This window comes from Canis aureus, chromosome 10 (genome assembly GCF_053574225.1).
Source record: "Canis aureus isolate CA01 chromosome 10, VMU_Caureus_v.1.0, whole genome shotgun sequence".
NCBI lineage: Eukaryota > Metazoa > Chordata > Mammalia > Carnivora > Canidae > Canis > Canis aureus.
Window position 1 is genome coordinate 58,053,827 of NC_135620.1, and position 18,296 is coordinate 58,072,122.

At 36.8% G+C, this 18,296-nt stretch overlaps 1 protein-coding gene across 2 annotated transcripts in view; it reads left to right on the top strand.

Annotated features, from left to right (window-relative positions):
• The window catches only part of TGFBR1 (transforming growth factor beta receptor 1), a 58,618-nt gene that overhangs the window by 27,799 nt on the left and 12,523 nt on the right, over positions 1-18,296 (top strand). The window contains exons 2-6 of one of the 2 annotated variants that reach the window (XM_077912670.1): positions 1,375-1,620; positions 4,859-5,101; positions 9,955-10,185; positions 15,393-15,560; positions 17,215-17,371. In XM_077912670.1, coding sequence (XP_077768796.1) covers positions 1,375-1,620; positions 4,859-5,101; positions 9,955-10,185; positions 15,393-15,560; positions 17,215-17,371 — 1,045 coding nt within the window. The remainder of the gene's footprint in view (positions 1-1,374; positions 1,621-4,858; positions 5,102-9,954; positions 10,186-15,392; positions 15,561-17,214; positions 17,372-18,296) is intronic. The other variant, XM_077912671.1, reaches the window with a different exon arrangement.

Consider the following 18,296-nt stretch of genomic DNA (forward strand, 5'->3'; position numbering starts at 1 on the left):
CACAGCAAGTTAACTATTCCACTAGTTTTCTTCTGGTCCTCCTGTCTACTATCTTTTTCTAGATACACTGTTTCTGTAGACTTCCTTGGTTTCATCATAGGTAGCCATTCTACATACTACATATCTGGACTGTAACGGTTTCCTCTCCAACAAGTAATTGGCAAGTTTGTTTGAACTTAAGGACATATCTGTGTTTTATGGTTTCATGAGATGGTAGTGAAATGTAAGTACCCATTCTATCATTCATTTAACAGATTTTTTTTTGAATGCTGGTATGTGCCAGGTCTAGTGCTAGATGTGGATTTACAGAAATGGTTAATATGGATCTTTGCCCTCAATGAGCTTAGTTTCATAGGGGAGAGAAAGTTAGCAATTCTGGTGAGCAGTGTGTGCTTTGGGCTGTATTTAACCTCATTGGAGGGCCTGATGGAGAGTGTATGTGTCTGTGTATGTGGGAAGCTGTTGGTAATTAGGGGAAGACTTCCCTAAAGGAGTTACTTCTTGAGTTGAGCCATAAAGATCAAAAGATTCAAGCGAGCATGGTGCTAGTGTTTCTCCAGTCTATGGCTGAGTGTGTGATTGGAGCATTCATGTAATACTGGTGCAGACTCCCTGGCTTACTGACCAAGTAACACTAACCCTAGCTAGAAGGTTACATGTCTTTCTTAGGGTTTGCACAAGAAGAAAGAGTGTCTGGCTCAATACAAATCTTTTTTTTTTTTTTAATTTATTTATGATAGTCATAGAGAGAGAGAGGCAGAGACATAGGCAGAGGGAGAAGCAGGCTCCATGCACTGGGAGCCTGACATGGGATTCGATCTTGGGTCTCTAGGATCTCGCCCTGGGCCAAAGGCAGGCGCCAAACCGGTGCGCCACCCAGGGATCCCTGGCTCAGTACAAATCTATTTCCATTTTGCTCCATCACCATAAATCACCCAAATGACATTTCCAACCTATGGTGGGTAGGTAGAAGTATTTTCACACATTGCTTCCCAGTGGGGGAGTATGTAAATATATAGCTTTGAGCTGTTAAGAATATAGCCATTAAAAATTTAAAGTACTGTGTTTCAAATAGGAGGGCAAATGCTTGCCTTACCTTAAGGAAATTACTTGTAATAATTTTTCTGTGTTTGGAAGCAAAAAAGTTCTAGAAAAAACCCTGGGTCCAGATTTTATCATATTTGGCTCTTTTGTATGTGTGGTTCTCAACAGAATTTGGAACTTCTGAGAGTAATAAGAATTTTGTTTTTTGAACGTTGCAAAGAAATTGTATGATTATAATAGGATCAGGAATGTATTATAGTGAATATGGGATAATTTCAAATTGTTAACCTAGAGGATTTTTTCTAATAGAATCTTGTTCTCTTTTTCCAGCATTACAGTGTTTCTGCCACCTTTGTACAAAAGACAATTTTACTTGTGTGACAGATGGGCTCTGCTTTGTCTCTGTCACAGAGACCACAGACAAAGTTATACACAATAGCATGTGCATAGCTGAAATTGACCTGATTCCTCGAGACAGACCATTTGTATGTGCACCATCTTCAAAAACTGGGTCTGTTACTACAACCTATTGCTGCAACCAGGACCACTGCAATAAAATAGAACTCCCAACTGTTGGTAAGTTGTTATATAAGATTTTTTGTTTTAATACTACAAGAAAAGTTGATTCTGACTATGGTTTTAGAACTGGAAGGGATCTTAGATATTGCTACCCTAGCTTATTCAGTTCAGAGGCAAGAAGGAACTTGTCCATAGTTGTAGAGTTACAGGAGTAGCCAAGATCCTGACTTGTGGGTGTGTGTTGTTTGAGAACGTAGTTCCAATAATAGACTTTCTCTGAGGTCTGTTATGCCTAAAAGGCTAGTCTCTTAAAGGCGAATTCTGACAAAGCTGCCGTGGCAGTACGTCCCCGGAGTGAATTTCTTTTCTTTGTATGATGCTTCAGCCTTTTACAGCAGTTGATAATGGATGGGAATTGAGAGCAGCACTGAGCTGTTCAGCTGCCTTCATTTTGTAATTTAACTCTGCTTTATAATCTCTTATATATGAAGCATTATATGTGATTTCTAGGTTTTGGTCCTTCACCATAGTTTACATTTTACAATGTCCTGACAGAGCCAGGAATTTGAAAGCTTTATTAACTCTTAGGATTAGATTAATTTTCTGGTTCTCGTTGAAGATCTTAGTCCGAACACATGTATTTAACTCTTCCATCACTTTCCTCAAATTCCAGATTTCTGTCATAATCAAAGGAACATAAACATGTGGGAAACCTGTATTCATGTTAGCAGAATTAATGGAAGAATACCACCCTCATGCCTGCACTTGTGAGAAGTTTCTATAATTTATGGGGCAGATAACATCAGATTAGTGAAGATTGACTACCCATATGAAAAGAGTCAGTGAAAGGACCTCTTAGAAAATCCCACCAAACCTTAAGCTGAGGGGCTTGGCATGAGGACATACAGGACCAAACACTCAGTTCTCCTTTAGGAAGAAGCACCTGGTTTCATTGCTCAGGGAGGCAGACCACAGTGCTCATTCTAAGCTCACAGTTGGTCTAGGCATCATGCTAACTGATGTAAGAAGCACTGCTGTGGCTGTGCAGGTTATACAGGGAGGCAGTGCTCTATTTCATTCAAGTGAGATTAGCAAAGTAAAACTAGATCTTCAGCATGATAGGGAAGTTTCTCATGGCAAATTTCAATCGGACTGTAATTTTTCTGACTTTTGTTTAAAGTATCTGCAATTCTAATATGACAAAGAAAATGATAATTCTGGAATTTCCCATTCATTGTTTGGCCTTCAAATACCTAAATGAAGAGTCATAAAGCCTTGTGAAGAAGTCACTTCATTTCTAATGCTAAACATACATAAATTCCTCATTCCCAGCTCTGTGTTAAGCAAACACCAAAAAAAAATTACCAAATGAAAAGTTTCAGTGGTTCAAAAAAAGTGAACTGAACCGGGTAAATCAGAGTAGATGTCATCCTATGAAAAAGACTTACGTCATGATGAGGAAGAACTTTCAGACAGTCCAAAATCCATTTTCCGTTAAAGATCACTTTTAAATGAAAAGCTCAATTGATGAATTATTTTTAAAATGTATTATTGAAAGTGAGTAGCAGACTGGATACTAATATTTTGTAGCCAAGTGTGAGACAAGCTTAAGGCAAAGACAAGCTTGTGAAATTGTGTTGCAATTCAGGGAGAAGAGACAGCAAAGAAAGAGATAGAGAGGATAAATCTAGGTGATCCAATATGCTTATTACAAAAATTCCAGAAAATGACATACAAGGAGACAGAAGAGAAAAGAATACTATGCAAAATTAATGAAAAAATAACTTAACTAAATATGTATAATAAAAAGTGTCAGTTCTAAGAATAAAGAAAAAAATAGGCATTCAGAACAAGGTAACACTGTTTACCTCTACAAGAGAAAAAATTCAAATTATCTTCTTTTTTTTAAGTATCAGAGGACAGTGGAACATCATATATTAATTGCTACCCAAAATTCTTTAGATCAGCCAAAATTTTCCATATATAAAAGCAATAACCATGTTTAGATAATTATGTATTTAGTATACTCTTATTTTAAAAAATTACTAGAATTAGTATTCTATCATAAATCCAAATAAAGATCTCACGAATGGGAAAGTTGTGATATGAAAATGTCTGTGAGCAGTAAACCAGCAAGGCTCAGGATGAATGCCAAAAATCATTGTAATTAACGTATTTCTGAAATAGTGCAAAATTTTAGTTATTAAAAGAGATCATGAGAAAATAAGTGATCTTAAATTAAAAGTCCAAGTGGTTAACATAGACTAGAAAGTATATACTTGCAAACTCTATTAACAAAACAAAAGTTATATTTTACATTAAAAAAAAAAAAATGGATGGAAGGATGCCCGGCTGTCTCAGTTGCTTAGAGCATGTGACTCTTGGTTTCAGAGTCATGAGTTTGAGCCCCATGTTGGGTGTAGAGATTACTTAAATAAAAGCTTTAAAAAAATGGATGGAGATATATACACAGGCATACACTAAAATGTGAGTTGTTTGAGTGGTAAAGCTATAGATAATTTTTTCTCCTTCCTTCTTTCCTTACTTTTTTTACTTTTGCTCATCTATATTTATACTTTGTTTTGTTTTGTTTTGCTTATTATGAGTGTATATTGGGCAAAGAAGACAAGCCAAACTTCTTTAAAAAAAAAAAAAACAATCTTGTGGGGAATGATGGGTATTAAGGAGGGCACTTTTTGTGATGAGTGCTGAGTGTTATATGTAAGTGATGAATCACTGAATTCTTTTGAAACTAAGATTACACTGTATGTTAACTAACTAGAATTTAAAGTAAAAAAACAAATGCTTAAGTACACTTACCATGATGAGCACTAAGTAATGCACAGAATTGTTGAATCACTATACTATATACCTGAAACTACTATAATCCTGTATGTTAACTATACTGGAATTAAAATTTTAAGAACTTAATTTTAAAAAAGTACTTTTAAGACATTAAAGGAAGTTTTTCTAGATTATTGGTTCTTTTATTAGTGACCAGAGAGTGATAATATGGAGGTCCTAGAATGGTGGTGGTCACTGGCTTTATTTAGATGTAGGCTGAAGAGCAGAGGAAGAGTAAGTGGTTGTTGACTGAGTTGGTGATCATGAAAGGAGGGGCCAGTGGGTGAAGACTGGATGATTCACTTGTTCTGGATTTGAGCCCTGTGAGCTTCTGGAATGAGGCTCTCTGACTAATGGGAGTAGTGGCCAAGTACAGGAAATGTGGAGGATTAGGAAATTGTGGATGCCCCCTTCAGTGTTTTTGCTATTGTTGATGTTTATTTCATTTGAGGCCCTTTTTCAGGAAAGCCATCATCTGGCCTTGGTCCCGTTGAACTGGCAGCTGTCATTGCTGGACCAGTCTGCTTCGTCTGCATCTCACTTATGTTGATGGTTTATATCTGCCATAACCGTACCGTCATTCACCATCGAGTGCCAAATGAAGAGGATCCTTCCTTAGATCGCCCTTTTATTTCAGAGGGCACTACATTAAAAGACTTAATTTATGATATGACAACATCAGGTTCTGGATCAGGTAATGTAATTGTTTTTCCTTTCTCCTAGGAAGTCTTTTAAAAATTAACTGTATTGTTTATTTTGTTAGTTGGCTAAGTCTATTTGGCTTAGTGTATTTAAAACTTGAGACAGTGTGAATACTAATTCCAATTTAAAGCCCAATAAGAGTCTGACTGTGACTGGTCTGGCATAGACAAATTAGAATATACCTTTACTGTTGAAATAAGCTTCATGTTTGTATAAATTTCAGTGCTTTCTCATTTTATGACTCCATGGGATAGAAAGAATAAGGACAAGTATTTTCTTATGAGTGAGGCTGAAGTTCATAGATATTCAAATGATCTGCTGCTCCCCATTCTATTCAGAATTGTTTAGCAGCTTTATTTTTATATTTGAAAGCAAGCATGACAGAAAATGTGTTTGGAATTGCGAAGGTTATTTGCTTTTTTAACATATGAAATTGCTGTCTTTAGATCAGACCTAGTTTTTTTTTTTTTTTTATTAAACTAAGGATTTTCTCACTTTAGAAAAATGTCTCACCAACTTCTTATTTAATATAGCTTTATGGATTCATGGCCTCTGTGAGGTTTGCTTTTCTCATTTCCATTTGCTGATTCTTGTGGTTTCAGAAGTAGCCTGGCTAATTGCCAGAATCATCCCTTGAAATGGATTTTGGTATAGCAGTGCTTCATGTTTAAACTGAAAGGGATCTATTATTTCACTTGCATGTGCTTTGAAAGGATGCTAAGAGAGGAGACCCCTGTCCTCTACAATATTGTAATTGGACCCTGGGCTAGGAATCAAGAGATGTAGATTCCATTGCAAGTTTTGTCATTGGTTGGCTCTGACCTTGGTTAAATCATGTTTCTTCTTTTGGGCTTCTGTTTCCTTGTCACAAATATGGAACAGATACTGAGATATACTGTCTTTTGAAAAATATAAATCAACTTCAAATAAAGCCTAGATTCATGGATAAAATGAAGATTTGAAAATATATATAATGAAAATTTCATAATTTTTATAATCAAGTGACTAAACGAACATTAAAGCAGAAGTTGTGACTGGAGGAAGAACATGACTGAAGCATGAAGTCACATCTGATACTACAGAAAGTTCACACAATGACAAATGTCTCTTTATTTTAAGGAAATGAATATATATTGATTTATGTGCATATCTGTTGAGTCATATAAGTATAAAGAAACCGACTTCTTAGCCTGAAGCCATGTGTTGACTTTGGCCGTATATATTCCATAAGTGATCTCTGTTCATGATACTAGGACACATACAGGCTTGCACTGGAACCCAGGTCTCTCAAGGCAGCCTTTAGGGACCCCTGAGACTATTGTGAGCAGGGAGCCTGAATCGATTGAGAGGTTGGATTGAGGTGGAATAGCTTTGGTACTGAAGTTGTGCAGTCTTTGGGCTGGAGTGGTAGAGGAGTGGAGAAAGCTTGTTTTAGGGCTTCCCTGGGGATTTCCAGTTGATTCTTAGTCCAAAGGATTCCCAAAGAAGCTCTGGCTCATTCTAGAAGTCATCCTAGACCAAAAGAACTATGATAGGCAACGACCAAAGTCACAGAAAATCAGGGTGGCTTGAGATCATTTGGAATTAATCCCTTGTTGCCAAACTTACACCCAGGGAAATCACAGCTGCTCATGCCACTTGGCACAGTAGTAATGTATCAGGCCTCAAGGGGAATAAGCCTACCTAAAGGATTAGAAGAAATTGCTGTGTGGATGACAGCTGATTTCTGAATAAGAATACATTTATTTACCTTTTAAGATATGGATGTAAAGTCATGAATGAAATTTCTCTTTTTCCATTTTACCTGTATTTCTAGATATATCGGGAACCACAGCTCTGTTATCTGAAAGCCTCTTTCTCTCCTTTTATGCCTGACCCTGCAAAAACTTGTCTACATTGTTTGCTAGCTCTGTGGCTTCGGGCAGTAAGGGGAATAAGCCTACCTAAAGGATTAGAAGAAATTGCTGTGTGGATGACAGCTGATTTCTGAATAAGAATACATTTATTTACCTTTTAAGATATGGATGTAAAGTCATGAATGAAATTTCTCTTTTTCCATTTTATCTGTATTTCTAGATATATCAGGAACCACAGCTCTGTTATCTGAAAGCCTCTTTCTCTCCTTTTATGCCTGACCCTGCAAAAACTTGTCTACATTGTTTGCTAGCTCTGTGGCTTCGGGCAGTTAGCTGATGTCTCATGCCCAAGTTATTTTATCTTTAAAATGAAAGTAATGAACTCTGCCCTATGCACGTCACTGGATTGTTGTGAAGTTCAAATGGGACAAGATGTTTTGATAAATTGTAGTTATGTCCAAATGACAGGTGTTATTCTCTCTTATTGGAAAGATACTTGAAAGAAAAATCTGACATATAGTATCAATTTGCTGCATTGTACCAATAAAACTTAGTCCAAGGCCTCCTTTCCCTATCATAGTTCTATGATGTACTGAAAGGCCTCCAAATTTATTGAGGGAGAAGCTATCTTATGTTGAATGATAGCAGAAAAAGTCACCTGTTTCCCTCCTATATTCATTATAAAGCCTTAATGCTGTCTCATGCATGGGACTCATCATGACTGAGTAAGTAAAATGTCTTTATGTAATACCCTTTTCAGTTCTTTGGCCCATTGAGAAAAGGTAAAACTAAACATTTCAGGTTAGGAATTCATATGTTTATTATTCAGTACTGTTGCAATGGTGAAGGAAAGTCCTGATCTCCGTTTCTCAAAGACTATATCATTAACTTGGGAACTGTGGGCAGCTCTATCCCTGAGGCTAACCTAATTCCTGTCGCATTAATTTGAATCACAGGTTATGTGTGTGCCCTTATTTAAGCGTCATTAGATTGTAAAGTGTATGTGTGAGCATGTGCACATGCGCCAGTTTTTGAAAGGGAGTGAGTCTCTTAAGCCACTGTTCATTATGTCTTGTTTATGCTTATGGTCTCTTATGTGTGTGGGTTGTTTGGGTCTTCTTTCTGTTGTTCACTGCTTGTGAAGCTGTTCGGACCCTGTTTCCCTATTGAAATTTTTCTTTCAAGCAGTTCTAAGGATACTGAAGAGGAAAGCGAAGAACATAGAGATTTGAATTAGGCCTGTTTATTTTTCTCTTTAGAAGTAAAGTATTACTGCTCACGTATTCATGTGGGTTATGGTATAACTAAATATAGATAACATCGTGAATCTAGACATGGCTTTGAATTTTAGTTTGGGATCTAGAATCCAGTGATGGATTTTGATGGGGAAACAAAAACTTTTCTTGTCCTGGTAGCCTTTCTTGACCATATTGTTTACATGGGGCCTGAATGTACTAGACATTTCAGACTTCCCATTTGTAATTCCCCTTTCTCCTGTAGTCCTTGCCTTTCTAACTTCCAGAGTAGCCTCTTAAAGTTAACTCTTAAGTATACTTTAAATCTTTAAGTATGTGATGTGATCCTGTTCAAAGGATGTCCTTATAAATTAGTATCTACACAAAGCAACATAATTAAGAATCTTCATAATAGAAAAGAGCTCCTTGATTTAAATAAGGATTTTTCACAGATTTATTTTTCAGCAAGCAGCTTCCTTATAAACATAAGAACAATTGTTTATAATTAGACTGCTAACTACTTTGCAGGAGGTGAGGTGGATAGAGAGCAAGGAAAGGAAAAGGACCCATTTGAGAAACATGTAAATGAAAAGAAGAAAAACTTCTGATCACTTTAAAGTAAAGACAACATTTGGATTTAGAAACCTTTCACATCAGGAAACCAAAGAGAGCACATAATTTCATTTACTATCATTTGATTAATTCAGTCTAGCATGGAACTCTGAATATAGATTATAAATCACACAAATTTATGTGTATAGATTGTATGAAAAAAATACTAGTGTAGAACATGGTTTATGCTGATATTTTTATTGTCAGGGTCAGTATAATTTAAGATGACTCTTACTTAGTCCAGGAGGGAATATGATACTAAGTGAATTGGAATAGTCCCATATATAGTGTTAATTAAATGTTGTAGGGTGTGATAAATCCTTTTCTGTAAACAAGTAAATGGCAATATTTTAAAAATATATATTTAGAGGAGGGCACGTTCAGATGGTGAAATAATGCCAATGTCTCATTACCACGTTAAGTTACTTGGCATCATTCCTTAAGATACTAATGTTGCCTACACAGCCAGTTCCTAGTAAGTAAATTGCTTGTCTTGAAATGGTTTCTGTGATAAATTTTACTGATTGTACATACAATGGATTGTACATACAGATTTTATGTTTCTTATGTTCACATACTTTACTCCTCCCATTAATAAAGCCATTACCAGATTGATTCTTCTAAAATAAGATTTTTAAATTACTTCTCATTCATGAACCCTTTTCAGAAATTTTTAATAGCTCCTGTTTTATCCGCAGCTCTCATTGGTCATCTTCAGCTCAGCATTCAATGCTCTTCATACTCTGCTGTCAGTTTCCCTTCTCTTCCACTGCTTTACCACACACATCGCCTTCTGTTTAACTGAACTGGTTCTGTAAACATCCATTCATTTCCCTCTTCTACCTTTGTTTTAATATTCCTCCTACCTGAAAACCTTATCTCCTCTTCTTCTGTGGTCCTATTGCTTCCATAAAGGACAGTCAAAATTCAACTTATTTCACAAATCCTATACCTGGACCCTCTAGGCAGGAGTTTCTGGATTCTTTTATTGTATTTATTATCTTATTTTCATTTTATTATGAATTATTATTTTTGCAGATGTAGTCTGTAGCTCCTTAGTGAGATTGTAAGTTCCATAAAGACAGAGCCTTAGGAGTTATTCTGTTCCTGGGTCACTCTTTAATGGCTTTTTTTATCTTTAGGTTTACCATTGCTTGTTCAGAGAACAATTGCAAGAACTATTGTATTACAAGAAAGTATTGGCAAAGGTCGATTTGGAGAAGTTTGGCGAGGAAAGTGGAGAGGAGAAGAAGTTGCTGTTAAAATCTTCTCCTCTAGAGAAGAGCGCTCATGGTTCCGTGAGGCAGAGATTTATCAGACCGTAATGTTACGTCATGAAAACATCTTGGGATTTATAGCGGCAGACAATAAAGGTCAGTAACATCTGCTTCTCCTCTTAGTATAATGAAATCTACTTGAGCCTTTCTATAAATATGGCTACTAAACATTGTCAGGTTAGATGAAAAATAAGTGTTTGTCATACAGATTAGACCTATTAAGTCAAATAGAATATATTTGAAATCTTTAGAAACAGGAGCTTCTTAAAGATTTTCTTGACTCTTGACAACATGTTTCTAAATGTCTAATGTTTTATAAGATATAAAGAGCTGAAAAAAAAAAAAAAGAGCTGAATATATATTTAAAAGTGATATGCTTTTGGGACACCTGGGTGGCTCAGCAGTTGAGCATCTGCCTTCGGCCCAGGGTGTGATCCTAGAGTCCCAGGATCGAGTCCCACATGGCCTCCCTGTGTGGAGCCTGCTTCTCCCTCTGCCTATGTCTCTGCCTCTTTCTCTGTGTCTCTCTTGAATAAATAAATAAAATCTTTAAAAAAAAAAAAAGTGATATGCTTTGTTATTTTGGTTTTATAAGGTAGAAAGCTACATATGTATTTAAAAGTGATATGCTCTTTTGGTTCTAGGCAGTTATTTGAGTATAGTCATAGCATAGAAAAAATGGGATTTATAAAGTCTAGCTGCTCAAAACTTTGAGATAGGATAGAGCCCAGAGATCTGTTTCATTTAAATTTCCTCATGACGATTAGGGCATTCTAATAGATACTAATGACTTTCTTTTTAGGAAGAGTAAAAATAACTTAGTATATTTTGTGTTTTAAGTTGCCAGAGGCTAAATAGTCTTTTAAATCCACTTTACTAAATAGAGAAATAGTTTCTCCAGGACCACAGTGCCCATTGGTGACCAACCATCTAGATGCTTTCTTGCCTGTGGCACAGGTGCCTGGGGGCCTGGCTCAATTTGATGCTGCAGGAAGTGCGGAAGCCATGTCAGTGGTGTGTCAGAGTGAGTGCTGACAGGGAGCAGTGGCTTCACACTGTACTTCATCTATATCTTGGCTTTGGTTCCTACTGTTGTGGCCACAATTCCTGCTCTTGTAGCTTCCTCAGAGACTCCGGTTAGAACTCTCATCATCCCTACCTGCAATCAGATATATATCCCAGCTTTCCTATTATTAAAAAATGCATCATTTTCTCTTTGAGATTGGCCAGAACTATGGTCCTCTTTTTCGTCTTCTCCCCTCCCATTTTCAACAGTATTTATTTCTTCAGAATATTAAGTGTTTAATGATTTTCCCTTTTGTTTCTCTGTATTTTTTAGTTTATTTGCAGTAAGCATTTATTACTTGTTTCTTTTTCAGATTTTATTTCTAGAGAATTCCAGTATGTAGAAAAGTGGAGCGAGTAGAGTATAATGAATACCTGTCACCCAGCTTCAATAGCGTTTAGGTCATTGCCAATGATGTTTGATATGTTTCCACCTACTCTGCCTCTATCTGAATTATTTGAAACCAAAGATATGATGATAAATCTTTTTATCCACAAATACTTTTCATTTGTATCTTTAGATTAAGGAATCTTCTTAATGCAACATGACCACGCAACTGTTGTCAATTTTTAAAATGTCATCAGTATCCAGTCAGTTTCATGTTTCTGCAGTTGTATATTATTTTTTAAAAAACAATTGGCTATTCACTTTAGGATGCAAAGTCTACAGGGACACCTGGATGACTCAGTGGTTGAGCATCTGCTTTTGGTTCAGATCGTAATCCCAGGGTCCTGGGATTGAGTCCTGCATTGGGCTCCCCGGAGGAAGCCTGCTTCTCCCTCTGCCTGTGTCTCTGCCTCTCTCTGTGTCTCTCATGGATAAATAAAATCTAATTTTTTTTTAAAAGGATGCAAAATATGGCATTTGATTGGTGTTTTTCTTAAATCCCTTAAAATTGCTATGTTCCCTCTTCCTTTTTTTTTTTTTTTTCTTTTTCTTCTTGCAGTTTGTTGAAGAAACTGGATCGTTTGTCCTATAGGCCTTATCACATTATGGATTGTGTTGATTGAATTTCCATAGGCTCTCTGAACTTGCTCCTTGTATTTAAAAACTAGTAGTTAGGATTAGAGACTAAATCTGATTATTGTATTTTATTGGCTTCCTGAAAATATTGTATACTTTCCTATATATTGCATACTTTGTATTATACACTTGTATATTATATACAATATATTGTGTATTATATAGTCTATCACATTAGGAACCATATTAGACTACTATCTTTTTTAAAGTTTTTATTTATTTTAGAGAGTGAGAGAAAGAACAATAACAGGGAGAGGAGCAGATGGGGAAGGAGAGGGAGAGGGAAAGGGGAAAGAATCTCAAGGAGATTATCTGCTGAGCATGGAGTGGTGAGACTCCATCTCACTATCCTGAGATCATGACCTGAGCTGAAAAGAAAGAGTTGAACACTTAACCACCTGAGCCTCCCAGGTGTTCCTTAATTTGCAATTTAGGGGCAGTGATAGCAATGGATGTGATGGCTGTAGACTGTGATTTATCAGTGACTATTACCAATTCCATATTACTTGATGTAAAAACAAAACAAACAAAAGCAGTGATCATAGTTTGACCAAGTCCTTAGTTTTCCTTTTCTTCTGCTTTTGGCACCATTAGCATCCCCTCCAACTTTTTTTCTTTTTTTTAAGATTTTATTTATTTATTTGATAGAGCCAGAGAGCACAAGCGGGTGGAAGGGCAGAGGGAGAGGGAGAAGTGGCTCTCCCCTAAGCAGGGAGCCCAACGTGGGGCTCAATCCCAGAACCCCGGAATCATGACCTGAGCTTAAAGCAGATGCCCAGCCAATTGAGCCACCCAGGTGCCCCTCCCCTCCAACTCTTAAAACAACCTTACAAACAATGTTTCATGACTCTGGATTTTATGTGTTTGTTTCTTATTTCTTAGTAGTTGTCTTTTTTTTTTTTTTGTAAAACTTTTTACTGATTCGTATGAAGGCTGAGTCTACAAAACAGTAATTGCTCCCTTGAAGGACTTATCCACATGCATAGTTTCAAACTTGACTGTGGTAGTTGCTATTCAATCTGTCTTTTGGGGCTCAAACCTTACCCAGGCCCAAGATGTTTTAGGCATATTCCAAGTTGCAGACACCCTGGCACAAAGTACCCTTGCTGCTGTTCCCTGAACTTTTTCTTCCCATTTGCTCAGGCAGCAGCCAAGCTGGTGCTGTCATCTGGTGGTCACCATGGGAACTGGCTGACCCTCTTGGGTCTTCCTCACCCTCTTCTTCTTTGTCAGGGGTTAATGGACTTTACTCAGAACCTAACCCATCCACCATAGTTCGCTTCTTCTTTATCTTTATTCCCCTGATTTAGTTAATTCCACCTCAGACAACCCTTTATATTACACAGCCTCTTACATATCCTTTTTCTGCGTCTCTTGTTAATTACCTCAGAAAATCTCCCTTTCTTCCATCTGCCTGTGTTCCTATTTGTCAGCCTTTCACAATTCAGTCATGATTAATAAGCATGCAGATAAAAATAGTGATGCATCTGTATCAAGGAAAATAAAAGGTACAAGTTTGAATAGAATCAGTTTATAAAATTTATGAAGAATAAGTATGTGGGGGGAGCCCAGGTGGCTCAGCAGTTTAGCGCCGCTGTCAGCTCAAGGCGTGATCCTGGAGACCCAGGATCGAGTCCCACGTCGGGCTGCCTGCATGGAGCCTGCTTCTCCCTCTCCCTGTGTCTCTGCCTCTCTTTCTTTCTGTATCTCTCATGAACAAATAAATAAAATATTAAAAAAAAAGAATAAGTATGTGAAGAACTAGTGTCATGAATATCTAAATTCTTTTAAAGTATCCAGAATCTTCTGAAAATACCTAGAGTTGCTTTCTTGCAAGTAACAACCTTCAAAATATAGAAGCTGTTTTGTATCAATTGGGGTGGATATTGTTGTTGTTTTTTACAACCAGTAAGGAAGGAAACAGCCCATTTTAAGTTCTTATTGCTATGCATTATGCTAAATCTTAATCAGTTGTCCTGTTTTTTAAATCTTCTTAACAGTTTTACAAAAGTAAGGTATTCTTGCTGTGTAAAAGAAGAAACAGAGATTTCACTGGTTAAGAAAGTTAACTGAGGTCACATAGTCAATAACAACTAGTCCCTGGATTTCACCCCAGATCAGAGTGACTCCAAGTGTGTATCTTTTACTGAATTGTGCTGCCTCCTAGTATTGTTGTAATGAATGATTTCATGAAATATGAGTGGTTTTCTTGCTACTCCTAGGTTACATAGGCTTTTGTGGGTTAGCCTAGCGTAGAAGCCTACACAGAATCTTTCCCATGATTCCCATGAAAATACACATTTCAAATCCATGTATCAGTTTACAGAAACATTTCTGGAATACATATTCCTAGTTTTTTTTTTTTTTTAAGATTTCATTTATTTATTCATGAGAGACACACAGAGAGGCAGGGATATAGGCAGAGGGAGAAGCAGGCTTCCCTGCAGAGAGCTTGATGTGGGTCTCAAACCTGGGGATCACGCCTTGAGCCAAAGGAAGATGCTCAACCACTGAGCCACCCAGGCATCGCTATATATTCCTAGTTGTTGAAGTTCAAAATCACCTTGTGTAAAACTGGGTTCAGCCCCAGCTTTTTGTCCCCCTGAGGTTTTAGTTCCTGTCTCAACTTTCCCATGTGTCCGTGATACCACTATTTTTATATTTTTTCTAAGCTGGAAACCATGGAATCATAATCCTTTTACCTGGCTTTTTTGTGAACTGAATGTAGTCTGTGATTAAAGCTTGCATTTCTTCATTTATGCTCACTTTCAGTTTTGTCCTGTACTATTTTATTCCTACTGTGGCCACACTAGGCTCCAGATACTTCTCATTACCCTCCCTCTCCCTTTTTCCCTCCTCCTTCCAGAAACAGCCACTAAGCACTTATCCTAAACCAGACATTTTCTAGCCAACTGAGGATTCCCCAGTTCTGCTACTATCTGTGTAGATTCAAGACCACCATCTTTGAACTATGATTCCTTATCTCTTAAATGGGATTAGTTTTCCTTGGCTTATCTCAGGAATGGGGGCTTCCTCAGAGGATCTGAAAGATATGTATGTAAAAGTATAAGACAAAATGAAAATATGAAGGAAATAATATACAAACTTAAGGTGTCATCATCCTGTTCCATCAGGATTGAGAGTAAAAAGTGGTAGCTTTTGAATAAATGGATGTTTTACAACCCTTCTGAAACACTGTTATTCTACTCCACAGACAATGGTACATGGACTCAGCTCTGGTTGGTGTCAGATTATCATGAGCATGGATCCCTCTTTGATTATTTGAACAGATACACAGTTACTGTGGAAGGAATGATAAAACTTGCTTTGTCCACAGCAAGTGGACTTGCGCATCTCCACATGGAGATTGTTGGTACCCAAGGTAACTCAAGTACTTATGTTACTGAAGCTTTAAATTCCAGTGAATATAATGTCTGTTAGAAATTCTATGTCAGCCCAAGTGAAGATGTTTAAAATGAGGTTTTTAATATTACTTTATATTTCTGTTGAAAATCTCAGAGTTAAGAATATGGGTAATTGTTTAGAGATTCTCTAGTCATTATAACAATACCTACATGTTTGTGAATTCTTAAAAGTAGCATCTAGAGTTGTGATTTTTGAGGATTTTGATTTTAGAATTCAAGTCTGAAAGTGTGTGTTTCTGTGTAGTAGTACAAAATGTAATGTGAAAATTCTTTTTAAAAATCAACATGCCACCTAATGTTATATGGCCAAATAATTATATTTGACCCCAAGATAAGGTGACTGCATGAGACAGTTTTATAGATGAGAAAATCATATATGAAATTTTAATTATGAAATTGTTATGGTATGATTTTTGTGCCATGTAGTATATAAAATGCTAATGTATCTCTCTCCTCTAGTGATTATCTTCTTGCCCTGGTGACTCTCTCATTCCTCACTTTACTACGTACATGTTATTTCACATCTTAGCCTTCCTCATCTTTGTAATTGTTACTATTGGTGATTATACCAGTACTATTGAATTATAATTCACATATCCTATAGTTCACCTGTTTTAAGTGTGCAATTCTGTGGTTTCTAGTATATTCACAGAGTTGTACATCACCACAGTCCATTTTAGAATGTTTTCATCACTCCAAGAAGAAGCACTGTGCCCGTAGCAGTCACTCCCCATTTCCTCCCAAACTCCTTAGTCCTGGGTAACCACTAATCTACTTTCTGCCTCCAAAGATTTGCTTATTCTGGACATTTCCTATAAATGGAATTGTATCATATGTGGTCTTTTGTGACTGACTTCTTTCTCTTGGCATGTTTTCAGGGTACATCCATGTTGTAGCATGTTTCAGTATTTTGTTCCTCTTAGTGGCTGATTAATACTCCCATTGTTTGGATGTACCACATTTGTCCATCAGTTGATGGGCATTTGCATTGTTTCCACTTTTGGCTTTTGTGAACAATGCTGTTGTGAACATTGGTGTACACTTTTATTGTGTGTGGGTATATGTTTTCAGTTCTCTTATACAGTGGAATTACTGGATTATACAATAACTAATGGTCTGAGGCACTACCAGACTGTGACTATTTTTTCCAAAGTGACTACACCATTTTACATTCCTATCAGCAGTTTAGGAGGGCTCCAGGGAGTCTACTGTTAGTAGTAAAGATTATAAATTAAATACTGAGTACATTACAGTTGGTAAGTAAAGGAAGTGGTGTACATGCTTGGTTCTTGGACTGAAATATCAGGCTATGATGAGAGTTCCATAAATAATTCATAGGATGTCAGCAAACTAACATCTTTAACTCCCCATCTTTGAATTGGTAGACTTACATTTTTTGAGCACCATCTTATTTTCTCCATTTTCTTTGAATAAATATAATTTCAGCAACTTTTGATATAATGATTCATTTGAGGTTGTTTAGTAATTGTCCAGGTATTATGGGCTGAAATGCTTTGACACTGGGATAGGAGAAGAGGCTTTGAACCTAAAGGGGAGAATTGTGATTGCTATCACTTTTTAAGCAATTGCATTTACTTTTTGTTTCTTTAGGGAAACCAGCCATTGCTCATAGAGATTTGAAATCTAAGAATATCTTGGTAAAGAAGAATGGAACTTGCTGTATTGCAGACTTAGGACTGGCAGTGAGACATGATTCAGCCACAGATACCATTGATATTGCTCCAAATCACAGAGTGGGAACAAAAAGGTATGCTTGTAAATAGTGTTTATTATCTTCTGAGCTCAACTTCTTTTTAATTTCCTTCTCATTTATGTGGATTATCTTCTGAAACTCAAACCTGTACTTTATTAGATTGCCCACAGGTAGAAGATCTCATGGTCTTGCCTGCTCTGAAGCCAAGGTTACCTGACTTTTAAAGATGCCTGCTGATGAAAGGTGGCCCTTCCAGAAAATATCATTCGTGGCCCTTCCAGAAAAATTATAATAATAATAGGAGCTGATGTTTATAGGGTACCCAGTATGTGCCAGTCATTTTAATGGGTCATACATATATATATGCTTGGTTCTTGCTTAATATATATATATATATATATATTCATTCTCTCAGTTAATGCTCTCTTCAAATGCTGTACTGTAGCTAGCCCAACTATTTTCTTATTTTTAGTTCCTGGAACTATACTTTCTTCCTTAGAATTTCTGCATGTGTTGTATCCTAGAGCAGACTTTGTCCTGCTGTTTCCCTGGTTTATTTTTTTTATTTTTTTATTTTTTTTTTTGCTGCAAAAAGCTTTATTGTCTTGTTTCCCTGATTTATAGTCACCCTTCCTTTCCTAGAGGAAGCCCTTCCTGGACTGTGAGGCGCCCTTCCCAGGGGCTCTCATAGCAAGCTGTGAAGCTGGGCCATTAAGGCACTGAGCACATTATAACTCTCCATTTACTTGTCTTTATATTCCATTGGATTGCAAGCTGCTTGAGATCAGGCTTGTATTCCCAGCATCCATTATAGCACCTAATGCATAGTAAGTCCTTAGTAAATATTTGTTGAATCTATGAGTTTTCTAAAGAACATAACTAGGTAGGTGTCATTGCCTTCATTTCACAGAAGAGGAAACAGCCCCATAGATGTTAAATAAAAAGGTCAGCCTCACCTGAAGAGCTGAGATTTGAATTT